At 38.6% G+C, this 18,792-nt stretch overlaps 1 protein-coding gene across 1 annotated transcript in view; it reads left to right on the top strand.

The window, feature by feature from the left end:
- Nucleotides 1-16,937, top strand: part of lpar1 (lysophosphatidic acid receptor 1) — a 51,078-nt gene extending 34,141 nt beyond the window's left edge. The window contains exon 3 of the mRNA XM_012867031.3: nucleotides 11,003-16,937. Coding sequence (XP_012722485.2) covers nucleotides 11,003-11,319 — 317 coding nt within the window. The 3' untranslated portion in view covers nucleotides 11,320-16,937. The remainder of the gene's footprint in view (nucleotides 1-11,002) is intronic.
- The last annotated feature ends 1,855 nt before the right edge of the window (nucleotides 16,938-18,792 follow it).

The following is an 18,792-nucleotide window of genomic DNA, read 5'->3' on the forward strand; positions in this document are numbered from 1 at the left end:
AGAGCAATTCGTGCTGCAGTAAAAAAAAAAAAAATCAATATGATAAAAAGGGCTCTTTCAGATGTATGAAAGCTCAAGTTATGGAGTCGTATAGTGTGGTCTGAAAAAAAAAGACAATTGCCCCACATTATTAACAAAATTGGGTAGTAGTGAAAGATAATGCAGCTCATGCTGATTCAATATTAACATAAAAAGAATTTAGCTAACAAGAAGAGCACAAAACCAATGTGAATTCAATGGTTTCATCAAAAAGTAAAGATGACAAGGGAATCTAATCGATGGATCAAAAGGTTGAGCTTTATCTGTAAAGTTTTGTGTTGTACCTTTAGGTTGATTTAAGAGACCACTAAGAGGGATGAGGAATATTAAACATGGTTGTAAAGATAGAAAACAAGGATAGTGAAGCTAAAAGTGGTGAAAAGAAAGATGAAGGGGTTGAGTGGAATGAAAAGGAGTCATAGAGGTGGATGAGAGGGATGGTTTTACCTAATAAAGGGGGGTTCGTAAAGATGGCTATAGTGGATGAGTGGGATTAACGGGGATTGTAAAGAGGGATGATTGAAATGAAGGAGTGATCAGGATTGGTGAGGCGGGTCTGAGAAATAGATAATGGCTGCTAAGAGGGACGATGAGCATGAGTAATCAGTGGAATAAAGAGGGGTCATAGAAAAGGGAGAAGGAGAATGAGTACAATGGAATGGGCTTGTAAAGACAGACAAGAGGGATGGGTGGAAAAAAGAGCGGTCATGCAGGCCGATTGCAGCATTTGTTTTTATTTTTTTCTCAGCCATTACAAACAAAAGGCTTCTACTGCCGGAAAATGGTCGAAAAAAGATACACTAGAGACAAATATGAGCTAGGAGAGAACGTTTCATCATAAATTAACAACATCCCAGTATCAATGTTTGCAATCTCAGTATCGCAAAGAAACGCTTGGACTCCAGGAAACATGAGCTAATTATATAGGTGCTATACATTAAGGCTGTCTATGCCATTAAAATTGTTCGGTTGTGCAGCAGAAAATGTTTTAGGTGAGAATTAAGACATTCTGGTTAAGTCACCAAGAAGCTGCTAGAACGTTGTTATCCTATGAGCATAACTGCAAATGAAGCCAGAAGTAGCTTTTTTCAATAAAACTACAGTAATGACTTTGATTTTCTTTCACACACTAATTAGTATTAGTGGTTTATTTTTGCAAAGAAACCAAACCAGAAAAAAAACTTTAGCCCCATTGATGTATTGATTTAAAGTCATATTTTCACAGCAATATTCAACCCAAACACTATCGGTAAACACATATTTTGCCAGTGTCATAAAGCCCCCGTAGGCGCACTGTTTTTGGTGAGTGGCCATAATAATACTTTGGTTGCGATGTTAAAACTTGCAGTTTAGCATCTGTTCCTATAAACCTCCGCATGTGGTCTCAGTCTTCTTTCACAATGTTGCAATGGGGAGAACACAAAATGCTCCAATATGTCACAAAACTATTTCTGACATGCTGAAAAACAAAGCCACTCACGCAGTAGCGTTCGGGTGGATCCCCCACCTCCTTCAAACAACACACAGTCCATTTCACGTATATTCTGGAGTAAAGCATCCAGATTTTGTCTACCTCAAAGAACCTTTCTAAACGATATCTACTCTGTGGTAAACCTCAAGTCTGAAATGCTAACCCCCTGGTAAGTCGGACTACGCTTGAAGAAGATTTGTTAAATGTATTTATTTATTTTTTATTTGAAGAAAGTTTTGTTTATAGAGTGATCAAAAATGAAGCTACTCATGTAGGATGGATAAGTTACATGTCTCAGTGCTGCTATTTCACCATGTTGGCTATCCATCAGAAAAATACATTGCTTGAGTGACCGGAACAGATATTCTCTACATTCATCTCCACTGACCCAACAGCCAGCCCTCTTTAATTAACCACGGCTATTGCTTAACGCGTGGGTGCCTGCGTGTCAGTTGGCGGGCCTTGTACGGCTCGTTCTGTGAATGATTTGATTATCTTAATCTTATGGTGCTGTACAAAGTCACAGTGTCAGACAGTGTGGAGTGCCAAGCCATACCATCCCCAAACACATGCAACCAGATGGCATATCACTAACATGCATTTGTTTCAATATCTCTCAGTTTAACTGAACAGAATTCAGACAAGGAGCTCTTTCATGTGCTGATTTCAAAAGGGACGACTGAAACCAATAGTCACAAAGGGGTCCTGCAGATACAGGCAATTGTGTGATTTCCTTTGCTACAGATGTGTATGTGGTTTCTGGCAAACTGAGACCTGAACCAATCAGGGCTGCTTGGGATCCAAACTCCGCATTCCGGTATAAGCGTTCAAACATGCCTGGCATGTCGATCATAATGTCACCTGTTTTTTTGAGCGCTTCGATGAATGTTTGGATGTTGCCAAGAAATGTGTTTTTTTTGCACAGTGATGCTTTTCCAATCTCTACCAATGGCTGCATCTGTCACGAGAGTCCTGTTTCAGCAGCATCAACTGGTCATTTTTGGCACACTCTAAATGCTGCCTGAGCATTGACATAAGCATTAAAGTTTGCACTGAAAATCCAGTGTGTTCATCAGAACATTTCAAATTGACTGCATTATCAAATATATTAGAAAGCATGTAACAGAAACTATTGGATGTATTGATATTTTAATGTTGAATATTCTAAGTTTGGTCTGAAGCATTGGGATAATTTTTAGAAAAGCACCAACAAGGTTTTAAAACCTTGACCTTGACTTGAAACCATTTCCTCTCTAAGGTCAACCTCATTACAATAGAAAAAAGAACCTCTTGTGTAAATTAGGAAAAATGCTGTTTTTTGAATTTTATTTTTCCAGATTATTTTTATATGTATAATTTAAAATGTATTATGAGCATCATTGCCTTGTGAAATGAAGGTCTCTGGTTCAAATCTCAGGCTGGGGTCTTTCTGTATGGAGTTTGCATGATCTCTCTGCCCAGGTCTGGGCTTTCTCAGGGTACTAAGGCTTCCTCCTACAATCCAAAAACATGACAACTTTTTCTTTAGTTGTGTCCAAGTTTTGCTCTAGTTTAAAAAAACTGCATATTGGCAGAAATATAATTTATATCCTAAACTATGTCAAGATTAAAGTAAGAGAAAAGAAACAAATACATCAGACATACACACCCTTGCTGCAGGTTACCCACCTTGTTGCTAAAAAAAATATTATTACAGTAAGAAAACATTTTACATAACATATTTGAAGTTAATTTGAGTTTGCTTATTTTTTTACTAAACTTAAAGCATTTTAAATACTAATACTTAAAATCAGTCTATCTGACACAACATCCAGTTTGCATTCTATTATACAAATGTGTGCCAGATTGTATGTTTTTTATCAACCTATTTTACATATATTTTAAACTCCTACATTGGAAATAGATTATTTTTGTATTCTGTTTTTTATTATTATCAATATAAACCTAGGCGGCATTTTTATTTGTTACTGTTTACTATTATCATTTTAAAAAAAACTCTAGTCAGCCGAGTGGCTGCAAGTTCCACGGTTCCAACCCCAGAGACTGCCAGTCTGGGCCCCTGAGCAAGACACTCGGCCCCAGAATGCTCCCCAGGTGCTGTGCAGTGGCAGCCCACTGCACCCAAGGAATGGATTAAATGCACAGAACTAAAAAAAAATACTGATTATCATTAATGACTATTGTAATTATTATAATAATTGAACAGTTGTTGTTGTTTTTTCTTCTTTAACCTTTAGTTATGCAGGTTATCTCATTAAGATCCAAGATTTTCTTTACATGTTGGACCTGATAAAACAAAAATCAATGGTTGTTGAAATAGACGCACACCTCTTGCCGTTTACTTTGAGAATGCAGCTGGTTATAAAAAGGCTCAATTGAGAGGTGTAATTTATGCTTCAGGTAAAAGTAATGTATTGATAAGTCGGTAGACATATCTGATTTTGATAACCAGTGAGTTGGCTGATTGTTAAAGACGTTAGAGATCAGTCATTAATAGAGACTGTTAATTCCCTATTGGTATAAGGTCTGACACTGTTGAACTGGTCAAGTTTTAAAGGCACACAGTGATAACAGTAACTGGGTATGTTTTTCTGTCTCAATGCCATATCCATGTAAATTCAAAGTAAGGCCTTTAGGCCAGACTTAGACACAGACGCAGAAACCACAGGAGCAGCGAAGACCAACACCATGGTATGTTGATATTTAGACAAAAAATGCAAAAACCTAAGTACTGCGTCAAGTCAACTCTGTCGAAAGCAAAAGATCCCATTATTCTGTGATTTTTTTTTTTGATAGAGGGGGAAATAAGCACAAGTCAAGTATAAAAAAGCAGAAGCCTCAGCACTAGGAAATAAGTCACTGCTGAGCAAAGAGTATATGTATATGTTACGGACTTTATGTGCTGACAGAGGAAGAACAAAATATTGCTTAAAAGAAGTTACTGTGCACACAGATAAACCTTGTTTATCCAGTAGTAATATTACAGTAAAACCAATACAGGAACCCCTCTGCACACCACAATCCTCCTTATCAATAACCAAACACGCATTGAAACGTTTATTTAAGCTTCAGTTTTTGTGGAAGCCCCGATGCAGGAAAGAGGAGAAAAGTCACAAAAAAGAGTCTTCTGCAGGGAAGCCACTGAGCTATTTCAGTAGCATACATAGAGACGATGGTCACAACCACAGAGGATGGCTCGGTTAAAAAAAATGACAGAAAGAGCTAACTAGAGAGTGAGATAAAGACAAAAATTATGAAAATGACAGGAAGGGCCAAGTGATTACAGACGGGGACGTAACTTGAACCGGATAAAGTGGGGAAAAATTTAAATAAAAAGGAAACTGTAGATAACAGACAGGAAACCAAAGCAGCTGCAGAAAAGAGACAGAATCAGCCAAACAGATAAGTGCAAAGAAGCGACACATGGGAAGAACAAGAGCAGCAATGTAATACTGAGTTCTTATTCGTTTTAAAGAAATTTTACTTAAGATGAAACCCGAGGCCAGCGAGATGACACAAGAATTCAGTGCAGTGGTTAATGAGGGGAAACGTAGCCAACAGCTCTTCTGTGACAAAAAAGGTATTGTTCTATGTTCCACACACTAATGACATCACTGAGTTACAAATACAACTTTACGTGGTTGCAGAATAAGATTTCACTGATTAGCGTAGGGACAATGGGCTGAAAATAGAGAGCTCCCTGTCCTTTATGATTCCGGTCATGTTCATGACATTTCAGGGACTGCATTAGGATGGCCTTGTTCTGCAGTATGATGACACAGGAGCCCTTCCTCTGAGTACTTTGACAATAAATCACTCCCACATGGGTTGATCAGAAGCTACATTTGGTCTTCATCTGGCTTAAGAGGTAACTCTCTGGGGTTTACAGTGATGTGGCAAACAGTGTGTCTGCCTTAGGAAGCGCAGATGGTTTGCCTTCATTTTACCTGGAGAACTTCTACCCTTATGATCAGTTGCCATTAAGGAGCAACAGTAAGGATGCCAGCATTGTTCTCTGAACTACATGGAGAAAACATTCTCATCAGTTTGCAAAATGATAAATGAATCCCGTGGATTTGTGTGTTTTCTTGCTAGTCTTCAAAGCGCCAAACTGATTTGTCTATCGCACTGAATTTTCTTTCAACAGTAACCAAGCAGTTTAACATGCGTAGACTGATTTGCCACCTAAACCCCGAACCAAGAATTGACTGCAGGTCTGGGAAATATAACAGGGGCAAAGTGAGGTTAGATCATCGCCCCTACAGAAAACTGACATACCCTATTAGCCGTCCGCAACAACTTCTTTAGCCATGACTGCAATGTTGTTGTTTTTTTCCAGTTATTTACATAGTATTACTAGTCTGATTGAGACCATTAGCTGCATGGGAATCCTCTATTTGTCACTTTGGTCTTTTCTCTTGACTGTTCCATAAAAACACAATAAGACACATTGAAATCCATTGTAGTGTAGTGTAATGTGAGATAATATGTATAAGTGGTAGATCTATAAATATTTTTGCACTCTTAACATTCAGGAAGCTTGGCCAAGCAGGGATCAGATCAAACATTTGATATTCGTGTGGTTTTGCTGGGGGATGGGGGGGGACGGGACTGTGACACCTCCTAAAAAATAGAAAATGCTTTCCTTAAATGTGATTGGTTGCTGCCACTAAAAAACAACCACATTTCAGTAACAGATAGATTTCAGTAACAGATTTCAGTAACAGATAAGTGATGACTAAAAAAATTAACTCAAAGCTTCAGCTATTACAGAAAACTTGTTGCAATCAGCGACGTATCAGACTTATGATAACAACGGCAGTGTTAACTTCTTTGTAGTTAATTTCTGAATGGAACGGAGATTTGCCAGATATCTGTACATCTTGCAGATGTGCTCGCCTCTCTCATTGTGTCACGTGTTTGCATCAGTTCTCTTCCTTCAGTTCAGAAACTGTTGCTTCGAGCGTAGTGAGTGCAGGTTTGTTTGACTGCAGGGTGTCATACCAGTGCCCGGGTCTCAGTTATTTCTGTAACACTATTCCCATTTCTCTACATTCCCTAGAGTACAGAATATCCTTCCCATCAGGAAAAGAAAAGCTGATGAAGGGTCTCAAAAACAAACTCTAGTAGTCATTGCTGAGATACAATGTGATTTGAAATGAATTTCTCAGAGATAGGCAAAATACTGACAAAAAAACCGTCCTTGATATGTGAAACTTGTAAAAAACAAACATATTTAAAATCACTTTGGCAGAAAAAAAAGGACCTTACAGTGATTTTCTTTATATTGTATATTAGAATATGCACGGATTGTTAAAGTATTAAAGTTTTAACTGTAGATGCTGCCTTCAGATTATTTCACCTCCTTCTAAGCTTGAAAGACCATTTCATTTAACATTTTCCACGCCTGCTTCAGTGTGTTTATTTACTTTCCTCCAGTGACTTTCCACTTACCCAGCGTCTTTGCCCTCTTTGTGGCATTTACAAGAGGTAACTTGGAAAAAGAAGAAAAAAAGCCTCATGTTTCTTCTTTAAGCTCTACGAGTAAAGAGAGCAATTTTATATATATATATATATATATATATATATATATATATATATATATATATATATATATAAAAAAAAAATGATTGGGTGAACAAGTAAATATTTCAGAGTTGTATCAGTGATTTAATTCATGGCTCTATCAGCACTGAAAAAAAAAAGTTGTATCTCGTTGGTCCCAATAGGCAGACGTGCTGAATTTATTTGTAATGTTTGGATGAAGTATTAGAATTTGCAGTTCCCCTTTTCTTTTCCGTATTCCCTGTCTTGGGACGTGTTCTGTTCAGACTTAAGATGTTTCTTTGGTGCTACACTTTGGTGCTACAAGCAGTAGTTCAGATATGTTGTATGCAGGGTTGTGAAGCATTTCGGAAATGCAACCAGCTCTGCAGAATCTGGAGAGTCTGCTTGCATAGCTGGGAAGTGAGGTCAAGCCTTTGCTGCAGCTGCTGCCTGAACGCCACACGCAGATAACAGGCAGGCCTGTCAGTTCTCTCTCTTTCCCAACTTGTTCCCTGCTTGCACAATTCCTAATTGAGTTTTTCTTGTACAATCCCAAGAGGCTAATGTCATGCAGTTGTCTGGTGGAAATGACAAAGTACCGGAGCTTGTCAGATTTCAGAACAGCTCAAAGTTGACATGTATCATTCCAGAGAAATAACAAGAGACAAAAGTAAAATAGTGTCTGTAAAATTGTTTGGGAAGTTCTAAAATACACTTGAACGATGTTAGAACAAGGTAAAAACACAGAACTTTTACATGTTAAACTGGTAGAAGTGGATATTATTATCAGTTTTTCATCTCAGCGGGTTATGAGGACCAAGAAGTTTGGTAACATTGTTCAAACCGTTTGTGAAAAGTGATCAAAATAATAAATGCATACTACACCATATCTTATAATGAGATCAGAACCAGATGAAGTGCACAGTAAATCAAAGCTGCAAGCAGCATTGAATGGCCTTCGCAGCTTCAGAGCTCCTCCGGCATGTGTCACCACCGCGGTCGTTCCACATCACCACCTTAACACCTCCAGCGAGGATTTCTTTCAGTTTAGCAGGCTGGCACCATAAGCAAGACTCAATGTTACATTCAGGCGGGATCAGCTCAGCTCTGGTGAGACGTCTTCAGCGAGATGTTGTAGTCACTTTCTGACTGTTTTTTTTTTTGGCGACGGATTAATCGAGACTTCCTGTAAGATTTCTAACTGACATCAGACAAAGATTGAAACTCCTACAGATGTCATTGATGGTCATTTACTAGAGAAATATCTGATATTGTTCTCTAAAGAGATATCATTCATTTACCTAATCAATCTGGTAAACAGTGTTCTACAAGGAAGAACACAATATTTGGTGTGGCTTTAAATGGTGCATCAGGGAGATATACCTGTATCTAATGTACCTGTTTGTTGGTTGACAAAAACATTTCTTATCATGTCTTATTTAGAGCCAACCATACGCGAACAGTGAGATAGTAAAATGCACCTCTCCACCTTGATAAACAGGTCAGCCAACAGTCACTGCTGGGAGTAGGATAAACATTACTTGTTCTGTGTCGTCAGACACAGATTGAAACTTGGGCAAAATTGATGTCTGCAAAGGCAAGGGCAAAGCAAGGCAAGGCCAATTTATTTTGTACAGCACATTTCAGTACAAAGACAATGCAAACATGATTAAAATATAATAAAATAAAAACAGAATAAAAGCAAGTTGGACTAAAATGTAGAAACAAAATAAAACATGGGAAAATAAAAACTAAAAGCAAATATTAAAGACAGTTGGACTACATGTATAGTATATGTATAGTATATTGATTTATATGTTTACCTAATTGATTTTGAAGTAGTATGGACTTATAAGTAAAGTGACAACCACGAATATTAAGCAGGCGGAGGCAGGCTTGAGGTCTTTTTCAAACGCTTGCTCTCAAGGGTGGGGGTGGGGGGAGGGGGGTGGTTATGGGGCGGGCTCTTGTTGGCTGGCCCGTTTGGATTGTGTTGGCCACATCTCCAGGTGGATGGGCTTGTGGGTTGTCGGGGCTGGGATCGGCGTTGGCTGTTTTTACCTGTGATACTTCTTTGGTTGGTATTGCTGTTCATTTCATATCTCTCTCTGCAGGTGTAGAAGCAGACTCCGAGGATGTTATCTTGTACTCTCTTCATCCTCTGATCTATTCCTGTCACCTTTTCTCCATTTTAAACGTTTTGTCTCATCTTTTTCTCTTCCTTTTCTTTTTCTTTTACCTTTCCATTTCTGTGTCCATTGAACTTGAAATAATCCCAAAATAATAGCTAATAAAGTTTTTTTTTTTTTGCAGATCAAGCAAAGCACTAAGCAAAAGCAGTAGTAGTGAAAGTAAATCTGTTGGGCTCTCTTTGGCATTAAGACAGCAATTCTTAATTCACTGCCAGATAGGACATGTTGAAAAAGGAAGATTGTTGGTGTTAAGGACTATAGGAAGGAGAAGTTTCACTTCTTCATACCCATTTTTAGAAATAATCACTAAATTATACATAGAATATACTTACATCTATAATACATTCAAAAAGTCTCCTTCTTTATGAGCTACAGGCCCTTTTGCCTATGTTTTCCCTCTTCTCCAACAAAACTGCTGGGACACACTACCTCTGAGGAACATAGGGTAATGGGCTAGAAGTGATGGGTTAGGGATACATTTATATTTAGGCTTAAAACCCCACAAAGCAAGTTGTGTTTTGATTGCATCAGTAGAAAGCAAACCTGATCAACTGGAAACTCAAATCTCAACCTCAGGCCAACCCCTATGCTATTAGTCCACCTCTAATAGGTTAGTGTTGTTTTGTCAGGCAAAGACTGGTATGAGTGATCAGTATAAAACTCTTAACTCTTAAGTTTTTCTAGTTACGAGAAAAGCTTTCAGTGCTGAAGGCAATTGTTTAGCTCTGTAAATCACCACTAATATGCTGCAGCCATAATTCAAAACATTTCAAAAGCACTTTGTTTCCCCCATAAGTCAATAGAAGTTGTTCAGATGTGGTCAGAGAGTGGCACAGATGCTTTGTATTGTCAATTAATAACACTGTGGTTATTAAGTGTTGGAGATGTGGTTTCAGAGTGATGTTGTTTCTGTCCGACAGAATAAAAAAAACCTGTTGATTTACACCTCAGTAGATATGTTGAAGACAGTTCTCAATTACGACGAGCAAATTTAAGTTGGGACTTTTAAGCCTGGGGAGGATGTGCTGCCCCTAGTGGAGGAGTTCAAGTATCTTGGGGTCTTGTTCATGAATGAGGGGAAGATGGAGCGGGAGATCGACAGGCGGATTGGTGCGGCGTCTGCTGTGAAGCGGGAGCTGTACCGATCCGTTGTAGTGAAGAGAGAGCTGAGCCAATAGGCAAAGCTCTCGATTTACCGGTCGATCTACGTTCCTACCCTCATCTGTGGTCACGAGCTTTGAGTCGTGACCGAAAGAACAAGAACCCCGGATACAAGCGGCCGAAATGAGTTTTCTCTGTAGTGTGTCTGGGCTCTCCCTTAGAGATAGGGTGAGGAGCTCAGTCATCCGGGGAGGACTCAGAGTAGAGCCGCTGCTCCTCCATATCGAGAGGAGCCAGTTGTGGTGGCTCGGGCATCTGGTCAGGATGCCTCCTGGACGCCTCCCTGGTGAGGTGTTCCGGGCACGTCCCACCGGGAGGAGGCCCAGGGGGAGACCCAGGACACGCTGGAGGGACTATGTCTCTCGGCTGGCCTGGGAACACCTTGAGATTCCCCCGGAGGAGCTGGCCCAAGTGGCCGGGGAGAGGGACGTCTGGGCCTCCCTACTGAAGCTGCTACCCCGCGACTCGACCCTGGATAAGCGGAAGACAATGAATGAATGGATGGATGGATGGACTTTTAAGCACACTTCTAATAATGAAGTTGATTTTTACATGCAGTATTTAATATCTGACCCATGTTTTGTGTCTTTAGGTGCATTTATTATCTGTTGGACCCCGGGCTTGGTCATCCTACTCCTCGATGTCTTCTGCTCCAGCTGCAACGTCCTCACCTATGAAAAGTTCTTCCTTCTCCTCGCCGAGTTCAACTCTGCTATGAATCCTATCATCTACTCATACCGGGACAAGGAGATGAGCGCCACCTTTAAGCAGATCCTGTGCTGCCAGCAACAGGAGAATGTCAATGGGACGGTGCCGGAAGGATCCGACCGCTCAGCATCTTCTATCAACCACACGGTGCTGGGTGCTGGTGGTGTGCATCAGCATCACAATGAGCACTCTGTGGTTTGAAATAATTGAAACAAAAGGAAGGGTGGAAGTTTTCGTGATTCTGACTGCAACAAAGTGAATACTAAAGAAGGGACGAGAATGTGGCATAGATTATAGACTGCTGTTTAAATTCTGAAACAGGAGAATGGAACTGGTGATCCGCTTGATGGAGATAGCAATGGAAAAGACAGAGGAGAAGAAGAAAGGGAAGTAAAATGAATGATGAAAAGACTAAATGAATGAAGAGAGAAGGTCTAATATTTGAAGACTGACAGGCTGTTAGTATTTTTGTTTAGCTGTATATTATTTCCTGTGTTAAATGTGTTTTTTACAAGCAAAGTTGATATGAATTATTTAAGTTCATCTGTGAAATGGTAATGCCAGTAACCATTCTCTTTCTCCATTTAGCCTATTTAACTACGGAACTACTATGCTTTTGGACGTGCGCCACCAAGGCAAAAATCTTGAGGGCCTTTTCATGTTACCTTTTCCTTTAGCAGAGGCAAAAACAACCTCCTCATTATTGGCCCCCACTTCTAATTTGGTAATCTACACAATCTGAACAGAAGCTGCTGCATGCTATATTACTTCTTGGAGCAGATGTGAACAGGTATAACAGTATCAACTGATATGGTCCAACTTCAGACATACATACCATTTTAATTATTCATGCATATAAATCGAGGGACTATTTTTGACCTGCTCCTTTCACACTTTCATACTATAGCTGTGATTTTAGGATTTCAGAAGGATAAAGAGTCTATCTAACATAATTTTTTTTTTTTTGGTGAGACACCGGCTCAGAACGCATGCATAACACAAGCACACACAAATCAAACTAATAAAAAGCAGCATTCCTAGAGAAGACCTTCAGAAATGCTAAAACACTATATGAAAAAAAGCTCAATTTAAAGTTAAGCTGTACAGCAGAAGAGGATGACCTATCAAAAGATAAATAGGAAATGTTCAAGGTAAAAAATAAGAACAACATCAGTCAATTTGCAGAACGATGTAAGAAACTGTGCAATTTGCATGCATGTTATATATAAACACTAAGAAGTGTGCAAATATTATAATCCTTGACAGTCATGCAAAAGACTAGCATCTGTAAAATCGGGTAAAATTCTTTGTCCCAAGCTTCCAAAAAAAATTTAATCCTTTAGTTCTGCTACACCGTTTCGATTGCTGAGATATATTTTTGCTGCATTGTTCTGCATTAGAGTTTAGAGAATATTCTGTTTTCATTTACAGCAGCAGCGGGGGGAGTGAATGTGAATGTCGAGGCATTTCGCCCCATCGCCAACATCTACCTATACTTTGCCATTAAATCCCTTCTTTCATTTTAAAATCATAGCAAACCACTTCAGTCCCATGTACATAAACCATTGTGTATCATTTATTTTTGATTAATTATACAGCCAAAACCAGATATTTATGTACACAGCACAAAAAGGACCTATTATTTTTTTCTCACTCCCTGACATGAAATCAGATTAAACTTTTCCAATGATGGGTCAGTCAATTATTCCTATTTGCTAAATGCCAGAAAAGTGAGTTTAATTGTATTGCTCCTTTCAAATTCAATTTGTAAGCTTCTGAAAGGTTTATTTAAAAAAAGAGAGTTCAATGAAGGATGTATTTTAGGGCAGAAAATGTATGGGGAATCGAAAGTAGTCAGCCAAGACATTGTGGACCTCAACAATTATGAAGGTGCCATATGCATCAAAGATTGCATGCAAATATTAACCCCCTTGGAATGTGTGGCTATTAAGGAAGGCAATGTATTTTGTGTGAATGTCTTTTGGGAAAAATGTGTGCATAAAACTTACAACAAAAGCGAAGGAGCTTGTAAAGATAAAGACTGGAGCTGATGAAAGAGGGACATTGTCCAAAGTGAAACGAATCCTGTAACAACACCTGCTTAAACTCCACTCAGACAGGAAGAATCCAATACTCCCGACTCAGGGGAAAGTGACTTAAATTTTTGGAAATACTGTATTATCTTGTGGTCTGATGAAGAAAATGAAGTTCCATTTTTTTTTGCCAGTATTATATTTGGAGAAAAAAGGAAGAATTCCACAATCCCGACAACACTGTCCCAGCTGTGAGGTACGGGGCTGGCAGCATCATGCTGTGTGGAGGTTTTGCTGTATGAGGAATTGGTGCACGTTGCAAAACAGTTAATTTCCAAATAATGATCTTTCATAGGAAAGATCATTATTTGGAAATGGAGGTTACATCTCATCCATCCAGTTGAAACTTGATTACAAGTAAATCTTTCAATTGGAAAATAACCCTGAGCATGGTGCCAAATTAGATACAACGTAGCTTAAGGGAAACAAAGTTAATGTTTTGGAGTGGCCCTCACCACGGCCTAAACTTAGTCCAATAGAAAAGGTGTTGTATCCCAGTTCAGGAGCAATTGGCCAAAATTCAAACAAACTTCCCTGAAGCTTGTACAAATTATACTTAATAAAGAAAATCCTAAATCATACAGCCCAAAGACAATTTTAGCTATTATTTCAAATTGAAAGAAACTGGAAAATTCTCCAGAAATATTTAGTTTAAACTGCAGTTATAATACTGTTCAGATTTTAGATATAGGTTGGGCAACAAACATGCTTCCATTGTGGTCACTGCCTTGAACCTTTGTTACAACAGTGTTACTAATGATTTAAACAAAGTTACATGTATGTAAAAGTGCGTAGTTTGTATAAACATGGCCATATGCTATGAGCTGACAGATATAATCTTCTGTGGTTAACATCCTCTAACTAATAGGTAACCTGGCTAGATAGACTGATAACGTTTAGCACTCTTGTTCTACACATTATCAATCTGGGACTGCTCCGTTTGAATCAGTTTGGGTGAAAGGAGGGAATTAAAACAGAACTCTCCGAGCTGATTTGGCGAAGCAATCCCGTGCCCGCCTACCAGAGGTTGGTTTTAGCCAATCACGGTATCAAATTTAAACGCAAGCAGCAGAGATTGTGAGAAACCACAAGAAGTTAAGCTAGTCAAGGCATTCTCTGCTGTTTTACTTTCAAAGAAGAAATTGTGGATTCTTACAAATCAGACACTCAATCACTCGTGCTTTTTGTTGCACCGGTATGCTCCACCTTAAACCTGAATACTGCAACGTGATTGGCCCGAACCGCTTTTGGTTCGGTCAAAATCTGTTGAAGCCGGAGCGGTACAAGAGGGTTTCTGGTGTGTTTGTGAAAGCTCAAATACAACGAGGCAAGGTTCTTGTAGGCAAGGTTTAGAGCTAAGTGTCAAATAGTGCATCTTTTTGGTTACAAACCAACGGTTTAACTTCTGACTTTACCTTGACGACTTGTGCTTTTTTTTATCCTCACTTTCAGACTGCATTGGATGAGGACAATAAAAGGGTCAACATTTGGCTGCAAGGCATAGGCCATGAAAGCCTCTTTTCTATAAACTAAGACTAGGAACTGACTAAAAAGAGGCCACAGAAAACTTAAACTTTTTTATTTTACCTTTTTTCCAATTATTTTGCAGCAGGTATGTTCTAAAGTGTTGAAATAATTATGTGCAGTTCTGAAAAGATGTAGTGATGCCATATTTTGTATTGTGACCACTCGGCTGTAAAGAAATGATCTCTGCTTCAAAATGGGTGGGCTGACTGTGGTTACCAATCTGTAACCACAGTTCTGATGAATTATGGAGATTAATAGTCATATAATTGCCTAAATGTTACAAATTAATAAGATTGCACAGTGCTTGATTTTTTGCTTTTTGTCAAGCTTAAACATTAAGTTGAGTAAATAAATAAAAATGTTTTCAAATGATAATTTCATTTATCATCTGAAAAAGGTTATCCAAACCAATCTGGCCCAATGTAAATTGTAATCCTCCTGTACACCTAATATCTGGTTGTTCTTTAAGAGTCTGCAACAACAGGCAATGAGCCTTTTACATTTAATTGGAGAGATTTCTGGAGAGTTTTCAAATCATGGAGGGTTTAAGGTCATGTCAAAAGGTTGTGTAAGTTATTTTTTTATAACAAAAATCATCTGATTACATGACGGAGTTAGTGCTTTTAGCTGTAATCTAAACTTTATAAATTCTAAATAAATAAATGGAGGCATACTGTGCAAGGACATAGTTTTATACAGCTGAATCCAATATGTAAATGAACACCTAAAACACAGTTAAACTTGTTTGTGAAAACAATATACTGGTCACTAACATTAAAATAAACAGTGACGTTGTCTGATGAAGTTTCCTGTATTTAGTCAACATGTGACGTTCTATCAGTATAAAGACTTTAAAACTGCCAATTTTTCTCCTTTTTTTTAATTTGGACTCTTTCAGTTAAATGAAGGCAGACACATTGTTGTGAATCGCACCTTACTCACAGCTGTTAACATGTCAATGTTTTTTATCTTTCTTTTTTTCATGTCAAGATGACTGTGTTGGTGCATTTATCCTGTATCTAACTGGTTTTACACATTAAAAAGAGAGATTTTCTAATTTGAAATGTCTTTTTAATTAGAAAAAAGAAATTCTCAAAATGTCCCTCTTTGTACATCTGGAGACTAGTTTTTACTGAATTTCTAAAGCCTAGGCCTAACCTATACGGTCATGCTTGACATTCACTGTGACATTTTGTTTCTGACTGAGAAAGTATTCATGTTGTTATAATTGTCCATCATTACATGTCTGTTTACTATTGTGTCACTCTTTGCATACCATTGTAAGTGTATTTGTACAGTATGTTTAAATATATCTGAAAAAAAAAATATTATTCCAAAGTTACTCACTAAAAAGGGAAACATGTTTGGGGGATTTAACTCATACTTTACATACAGTACTGTAGACTCTTTGTGGTTTGATGTCATCTATATTTTGCCGTGAATTTCCATAAAAAAAAAAAAAAACTTTAGAAATGTTTACTTAAAACCATGTTTTTGAGTGCGTCGCATTGCAGTTTTCTTTAGGAGAGCAACCTAACACTAGACTTAGTTTTTTGGAAGTCCGAAGCTTGTTTCACCTTCAAACAAATCCAGCAGTCTTAACGTGTAACTGCATCCGACAGTGGTTGCATAAAGCAGCAGAGGAGGGACTGAAACCACAGGAGATGAGCAAGAACGGCAGGTGGTGTTTAGTTATCTTTAAAGAGTGTGTTAATAGTCCAACCTTTCAGTATAACATCAGTGTTAAAAGCAGCACATTTGTCTCAGCGTTTCCTTTTTTTTCCTATAAATCTCACTGTTTTTTTTATCATGACCTGTAATGATGCGATTAGTCCATATCTGTTCAGATTAGCATCACCGGCCTCATTTGCATTCTGTGGTGAAAAAGTGTTTAACGCGGCCTTCGGCTGCCGTCGTTTGGCACAACTATACAAACCGAAACTTGTACTATGAGCTTTTCCCAGGAGTAGGTCTGCTTTTTTGTTTTTTTTTTTGTTTGATTGTTTTCATAATAAAACAACAGTTTAAAAACCATAAAGAAAATGCCAAACCTCCCTGTACCAGAAGGTTTAGTGTGTAACTGTGACACCGAACTGAATAGATTTCCAATAATATCAGTCCTTTTGAAGTTAATACCAATGAATATTCACCCAAAGTGAGTGTGCTGACATTTCAAAAAAAAAATAAAAAATAAATAAAAACATTAGAAGGGTTCTAATGTGTGAGTGTGGTTTATTTTTTGATAAATGTGTTGAACGATCTTTCTGCAAAGGACCAAATGAAAACACAGTGTTTAGTCTTGCCCCGCCGGCTCCGCTCTCTTATCTGCTGGTGTTTCGGTTTCCATGACATCTAGGAAGCTCGGACGGGGAACACTGAGGGCCACTGATAGACGGAGCCTATGATGCATGGACCTTGAGCCAGTTCACACATCTTAGACGGCCTTGGTTTTTAGCAGGAGCAGTTATTGTGACCCTTTGGGTATTTTTGTTTGAGGAACAAATCTCTGCCCAGTCTGGTTGGTGCTTTAACCCTCTGCAGCATGAGAAGAGATAAGGTGAAGAAATTAGTTCCTGGAACTCCCGTTGGCTGGCATTCTAGACTTGATTCATAACATGTTTAGCTAGCAGAAAAAAAGGGCCTCTTGTGCTACCAGGCTGTGTTTAGCTGAATGACAGCATAACATGCTGACTGTTGCGCTTGTAACCTAATAACATGCTAAAATAAGCATCTGTTTTTTGTAGGCTGTACAGAAATTACAAATCAAACATAAACTCTTTTTTCCAAAAAAAAAATGGGTCAAATTAAGCAGGCATCGGTTTCCAATTCCAACTTGTCTCTCATAAAATGGTGGATGTGCTGATGTATCGTTTTTACTGGGCAACAGACTCAGCATGGCTCAGAAAAAAGTAGCTTTTTTTAAAAGGCCAGTATTTTTGTGATGTAAAAACAGAGATCTTATTGAGACATATACAGTATCCTACACAATTAAGTGAAAATCAAACAAACCTGTTTAATGTAAAAAACCGTATGTTGAATTCACTCTTGAGCAAATCCCTTATTAGATAACTTTATATTCAGTTTCAGGATTTAGTCTTCTGGAGTTCTGACGTCGCGTGAATTATAGTGAGTTTGATCAACTTTAAATAGTTTAATTTTCCTCACATTGTATCATTTGCATCCTTCAGACAGACACGATTTGACAACAGGTCCTGATGTAGGAAAATACGTGAAAACAGACATCAATAATGTTGGACATTTCCTCAAACTTAATGAAAGGAAAATACTGGGGGGGGACAAGGAGACCTGAAGGAGCTGCAGGAATTTCCAACCTGTATTGGTTGTGTTCTACAGTGACCCATATTCACCATATGTATGCACAAAGGAGTGTCAAAGATTCTTTAAAAGAAAACACCCACCTCTGGCTAAAATCTCCTATAACACTGTGTTTTAGTTGGAACAAACCACACGTGAACGTTTGGGCCCTAATTCCAAGCTGTAAGCTTGGCACAAAAAACAACACTGCACATCACCCAGCCGACGCCACACCCACCGTGAAAGATGGCGGCATCATCGTGCTTTGGGATTGGTGTTGCTTTCAATGGAGTTCTGGTGGATGAATTTCTGATTTTTTTTTTTTTTAAATATCAACAAGTTTGGCCCAGAACCTTCAGTTGTGTGCTAGAAAATGATGATGAAGAGGAGTGAGTGAAGAGAAAGGAGTCCAATGATACACCCAAATCAAAAAAGGAAAGGCTTAGTCAAGGGTGTTGAGGTAAATCTGAGAAGAAGAAATCTCCTGAAGTGGGCTGGGGGAAAAATGATCCTGATCAAAATTGATTGTATCCTGTGATAGGTTGGTGACCTGTCTAAGGTGTACCCTGCCTCTCACCCATTGACCACTGGGTTAGGCCACGGCCCGTTCCCATCCCTGAGTCAAAGGTCAGTCAGAGTTCTGACCAGGCTAGATCTCATTGCTTGTTTAGCACATCCCTGTCCTTAGAGTCCCAGGAATCTGGGCTTAGGGATACATTTCTTCTCCTCAATCTGCACC

The sequence above is a fragment of the Fundulus heteroclitus genome, chromosome 8 (assembly GCF_011125445.2).
Source record: "Fundulus heteroclitus isolate FHET01 chromosome 8, MU-UCD_Fhet_4.1, whole genome shotgun sequence".
NCBI lineage: Eukaryota > Metazoa > Chordata > Actinopteri > Cyprinodontiformes > Fundulidae > Fundulus > Fundulus heteroclitus.